General features: G+C 44.5%; 1 protein-coding gene and 1 long non-coding RNA gene across 11 annotated transcripts in view; one reads left to right on the plus strand and one right to left on the minus strand.

Moving 5' to 3' along the window:
* The window catches only part of LOC116480991 (cyclic AMP-dependent transcription factor ATF-7), a 117,734-nt gene that overhangs the window by 70,641 nt on the left and 41,093 nt on the right, over positions 1-6,000 (plus strand). For 6 of the 10 annotated variants that reach the window (XR_009209260.1, XM_032173537.2, XM_058426249.1 and 3 more), the window contains exon 3: positions 667-763. The exons of the other annotated variants lie outside the window; for them this stretch is intronic. Coding sequence is in view for 5 of the 6 variants with exons in the window: in XM_032173537.2 (XP_032029428.1) it covers positions 667-763 (97 nt within the window). In the remaining variant the exon portion in view is untranslated. The remainder of the gene's footprint in view (positions 1-666; positions 764-6,000) is intronic. 10 annotated transcript variants of the gene reach the window in all.
* LOC131380946 (uncharacterized) overlaps positions 1-6,000 on the minus strand; it is a 52,239-nt gene that overhangs the window by 30,845 nt on the left and 15,394 nt on the right. The gene's annotated exons all lie outside the window — the stretch shown is intronic.

Raw genomic sequence — 6,000 nt, forward strand, 5'->3', positions numbered from 1 at the left:
GGCGGGCTGCCTGATGAGGGGAGACAGCATTTGGCCGATGGGGCTGGTATGCGCCATTATTGCTGGCCATTGGGCCTTGGTCCTCTATAGCTCCATCCTGGCTCATTAAAACTCTGAGCCAAATAGCCATGCAGGCGCCTGCTGCAGCACTGTAGGGGTCAAGAAGTTAAATGGTTCTCCTAATCCTGCATAATTTATCTCCCTGTTAGCCCCCTCATAAAAGAGTCCAATTCAGCTCTACCATGGAGGGCTTCATTCTCAATTTCCTATTTTTGTGATGGCCAACTAGTGCCCAGCCCTTCCCTTCTCTCTTTATTATTATTATTAAAAATTGTTTCCCCTTGTTCAATACGAGTTTGCCTTAATGTTTTTTTCATTTGGAGCCTCCTACTTGGACCCCATTTCACCAACAATCTGTCCACTTCTGTTGTTTGGACCTGATATTACAGAGCAGTTGGTGTTGTGGTCTTCCCCCTCTCCTCTTCTCTCTGCCTTCTAGCACGCTTTTTTCTCCATCTCTTCTCCTCTTCCAGTTTTTTCTCCCTCTCCAGTTCTTCTTTCCAGGGACCAATCTCATTGCAAGATGTTTGGTAGGACATTTTAAAAGGGCACCGAATTGGGTTTTTGTTTTTGTTTTTTCACATCTCCATTTCTGTTTCATTTCAGAGATTTACAAACGAGGACCACCTGGCAGTTCATAAACACAAGCATGAGATGACATTGAAATTTGGCCCAGCCCGAACTGACTCAGTCATCATTGCAGGTATTTGCTGACCCAAAAGCCACGTGCCTTGATACCATCAGGCAGTTAAGATTAATACCAGAGACCAGATGTACTGGGAGCTGTACTCCCTTTCTACCATTAAGAGCCCTTATGTGATCTGCATTTAATCAGGAAAAAGGAACACTAAAAGCTCCCAAGTTTCTCTTGTACCCTCCACTCTGTTTTTAATAACAAGATTGTGTTCTGTGGTTTTTGAGGGTAGGTGTGTTGAGGTTTCATCTTAGTTTTTTTTTGGTCTATTACCATCCGTCTTTCTATTTATTAAGACTCTGAAAGATTTACAGACAAAAGATGCCTTTGACATTTTTCCCTACCCACAGCAAAGGGGTGAACAAAAGAATGCAAAAAAAAAGCCAACCTAGCCTGGTTGCTTCTCTTCCACTGGGTGTCAGCTTTCCTCCAGCAGGCAGATTGTCAGTTCATAAATTCAACTTCCCTTGTGAACCCAGACACCATTGAGGGCACATTTCCAAAGTTCAAACAAGACATTTAGTCAGTGGGACTTTTCTAAGCCAATTTGGGTGACCTGGAACCTCTCAGCAGTTGTTTTAGATACTGTCTTGCTTGTATATGCCATTCTCAAGGGAGCCCTCTTAGCAACTGCTCTCAAACCAGGCAGCAATTCTGCTGTACCATTTTCAGCTAGACAGACATACAAACCAAAGTGAGCTTTTTCTTTTGATCCATGAGAGGTTCTGATTTACCTCAATGTAAGCAAGCTTAACTCAATATTTAATTCCTAGGGTGTTTAGTTGGTGGTTATTACATTAGTTAATAACTCAGATAACACACAGTTTCTCTAAGTATTACTGCCAAAATGCTACCATAGACATGGAGAAGGAGAGACAGAACTTCCTCATCATACTTCTATACATGATGAAAGGGACTTGCCACTTGCCTTTACAGACCTCCTATTCCACATTAATTCAGCAGATATTTATTTCATATCCACTATATACACCAGGCACGTTTGCTAGGAGCTTGTAGATTTGTAATCCTTAGGAAAAAGACATAAATGGGAACATTGTCATCAATGATCCCTGAGAAAACCTGGGGGAAGATCAGGTGTGGTGGCTCATACCTGTAATCCCAATGCTTTGGGAGGCCAAGGCAGAAGGATTGCTTGAGGCTGGGAGTTCGAGACCAGCCTGAGCAGCATAGAGAGACCTTGTCTCTACAAAAAAATGTTTAAAAATTAGCTAAATGTGATGATGCATGGCTATAGTCCTAGCTACTTGGGAGGCTGAGGTGGGAAGATAGCTTGAGCCTGGGAGTTTGAGGTTATAGTACGCTATGACCGTTCTATTGCACTCTAGCCTAGACTACAAAGCAAGACCCTGTCTCTAAAAACAAAAGGAAAACCTGGGGGAGATCTTAGGGAATAGTGGATAGGGTATACATATAGGTCAGACATAATTAATTCAGGGCGTATATTCATTAAAAAATTGTAGTATTTGCAGACAAGTATAAGTGAATACTACAAACAATATGAATACTAAATGAGTTAATATTAAGTAGAATTAATCAGAGGAAATTTATCTGAGAGGTAAATTTGGGGCAAGGTTATAAAGTTAGAGAGGTTATTCCAAATGGGTGGAAGGGTCTATACCAAATCTCCAGGGATGGTAAGAGAACTTGCTCCAGATGGTCTCAAGGAGAAAATGTGTTCTCCTGTTACTATTTGCTTTCGGTTCTGGAATGCTCATCTTGTTGCACATGACTTCAGCTATCATATATCTATGCTGGTAATTCTCACATCTCCAGTTAAGACCTGGTGTGTCATATGTATCCCAACCCCTTATGTGAACACTTTTACTTGGCTGCCTTTCAAGTCTTTATGTCAATGACTGAACTTAACCTCCTTGTCTCCTAAACCAGCTCCTTCTCCTTTGTTATTCATTAATATCAGTATTCTCAAAATCTTGAGTTGTTTTATTCTTCAAATTCTTTCTATTCTGTTCCTTCCTATTCTCCCTACCATCACCTTCTTTATGCTTGGATTCCTCCAAAGTCTCCTAGCTGGCCTCCTTGATTAGTCTCTCATTCTAATCTATGTTGCATACATACTGTTAAAAAGCCAGTCTTCCTTAAATTCTACTCTTCTAGTCAAAATCTATCATTATTTTCCTATTTTCTCTTTATTTATTTATATTTATTATTTATTATTATTATTTTTTGAGACAGGGTCTCACTCTGTTGCCCAGACTGGAGTGCAGTGGTGTAATCTCGGCTCACCACAACCTCCCCCTCCCAGGCTCAAGCAATTCTCCTGCCTCAGTCTCCTGAGTAGCTGGGATTATAGGCGCGCACCACTACCACTCGGCTAATTTTTATATTTTTAGTAGAGACGGGATTTCACCATGTTGGCCAGGCTGGTCTTGAACTCCTGACCTCGAATGATCCACCTGCCTCAGCCTCCCAAAGTGCTGGGATTACAGGTGTGAGCCACCGCCCTGGGCCCTTTTCTCTTTAAAGCTATTTAAGGCTGGACGCGGTGGCTCACACCTGTAATTTCAGCACTTTAGAAGGCTAAGGCAAATGGATCACCTGAGGTCAGGAGTTCGAGACCAGTCTCACTAACGTGGTGAAACCCCATCTCTACTAAAAATACAAAATTAGCCGGGCATGGTGGCTTACGCCCATAATTCCAGCACTTTGGGAGGCTGAGGCAGGCATATCACAAGATCAGGAGTTTGAGACAAGCCTGGCCAACATAGTGAAATCCTGTCTCTACTAAAAATACAAAAATTAGCCAGGCGTGGTGGCGAGCGCCTGTAGTCCCAGCTACTCAGCAGGCTGAGGCTGAGGCAGGAGAATCACTTGAACCTGGGAGGCAGAGGTTGCAGTAAGCTGAGATCACACCACTGCACTCCAACTTGGGCAACAGAGCAAGACTCCATCTCAAAAAAAACAAACAAACAAAATACAAAATTAGGCTGGCATGGTGGTGCATGCCTGTAATCCCAGGTACCTGGGAGGCTGAAGCAGGAGAATCACTTGAACTCAGGAGGCGGAGGTTGTGGTGAGCTGAGATTGTGCCACTGTACTCCAGCCTGGGCAACAAAAGCAAAACTCTGTCTCAAAAAAAAAAGAAAGAAAGAAAGAAAGAAAGGGCTATTTGTACCTGGATTTTCAGGCTCTTTATAACCTAGCACCATGGCATTCACCCAAGTTTTAATTTGTTTTCTTGTTTTGAGGGGTATTTTTTTCTTTTTTTTTTTTGAGATGGAGTTTCGTTCTGTTGCCCAGGCTGGAGTGCAGTGGCGTGATCTCTCCTCATTGCAAGCTCCGCTTCCCGGGTTCACGCCATTCTCCTGCCCCAGCCTCCCGAGTAGCTGGGACTACAGGCGCCCGCCACCACACCCGCCTGATTTTTTTGTATTTTTAGTAGAGATGGGGTTTCACTGTGTTAGCCAGGATGGTCTCGATCTCCTGACCTGGAGATCTGCCCGCCTTGGCCTCCCAAAGTGCTGGGATTACAGGCGTGAGCCACTGTGCCTGGCCGTTTTGGGGGGTATTTTTTGGAGACAGAGACTTGCTCTGTTGCTCAGGCTGGAGTGCAGTAGCACAATCACAGCTCACTGCAGCCTCAAACTCTTGGACTCAAGCCATCCTCCCATCTCACCCTCCCCAGTAGCTGGAACTACAGATGTGCACCACCTCACCCAGCTAATTATTTTATTTTTTGTAAAGATGGGTTCTAGCTTTGTTCCCCAAGTTGGTCTTGAACTCCTCACCTCAAGCAACCCTCTCGCCTCAGCCTTCCAAAGTGCTGGGAGGCATGAGCCACCATGCCCAGCGAAGTACTTATTTTTGTACACTATGATGCTTTCTACATATATTAGTTTTATTTTCTCAACTAGAAAGCATTCTCAGCTGAGCACTCTGGCTGACACCTATAATCCCAGCACTTTGAGAGGCCGAGGTGGGAGGATCACTTGAGCCCAGGAGTTAGAGGCCAGCCTGGGCAACATAGCAAGACCCCATCTCTACAAAAAATTTTAAAATTAGCCAGGTGTGGTGGCGCATGCATGTAGTCCCAGCTACTTGGGAGTCTGAGGCAGGAGAATCACTTGAACCCAGGAGATCGAGGTTACAGTGAGCTATGATCATGCCACTGCATTCACTGGGTGACAAATCGAGACCTTGTCTCTAAAAAAGAATAAAGAAAGAAGAAAAAAGAAAACGTTCTCTGGGGCCTAGCGACACAGTGGCTCACACCTGTAATCCCAGTGCTTTGGAAGGCACAGGTAGGAGGATTCCTTGAGGCCAGGAGTTCAAGGCCAGCCCTGGCCAACATGAGACCCATCTTAACCAAAAATTTTAAAAATTAGCCTCAGGCTGGGCACAGTGGCTCACGTCTGCAATCCCAGCATTTGGGGAAGCAGAGACAAAATGATTGCTTGAGGCCAGGAGTCCGAGACCAGCCTGGGCAACACAATGAGGCCCCCCTCTACCAAAAAAAATAGCTAGGCATGGTGGCACTCGCCTGTACTCTCAGCTACTCAGGAGGCTGAGGTAGGAGATCACTTGCATTCAGGAGTTCAAGGCTGCAGTGAGCTGTGATTATGCCACTGCCTCCAGCCTGGGTGATGACAGAGTGAGACCCTGTATTTAAAAATACATACATACATACATACATACATACATAGCTATAATCACACCACTGCACTCCAGCCTGGGTGACAGAGTGAGAACCTGTATCTAAAAATAAATACATCATACATACATACATACATACATACATACATAAAATTAGCCGAGCATGGTGGTGCACACCTGTAGTCCTAGCTACTTGGGAGGCTGAGACAGAAAGATTGCTTGAGCCCAGGAGTTCAAGGTTTCTGTGAACTATGATCATGCCATTGCACTCCAGCCTGGGTGACAGAGCAAGACTGTCTCTTAAAAGAAAATGGCCAAGTGTGGTGGCTCACACCTATAATCCCAGCACTTTGGGAGGCTGAGATGAGCAGATCACTTGAGGTCAGGAGTTCAAGACGAGACTGGTCAACATGATGAATCCCCTTCTCTACTAAAAATACAAAAATTAGCCGAGCGTCGTGGTGTGCACCTGAAATCCCAGCTACTTGGGAGGCTGAGACAGGAGAATCACTTGAACCCGGGAGGCAGAGGTTGCAGTGAGCCAAAATTGTACCACTGCATCCAAACTAGGTAACAGAGTGAGACTCTGTCTCAAAAAAAAAAAAAAAAAAAAA

This window comes from Hylobates moloch, unplaced genomic scaffold, assembly GCF_009828535.3.
Source record: "Hylobates moloch isolate HMO894 unplaced genomic scaffold, HMol_V3 SCAFFOLD_13, whole genome shotgun sequence".
NCBI lineage: Eukaryota > Metazoa > Chordata > Mammalia > Primates > Hylobatidae > Hylobates > Hylobates moloch.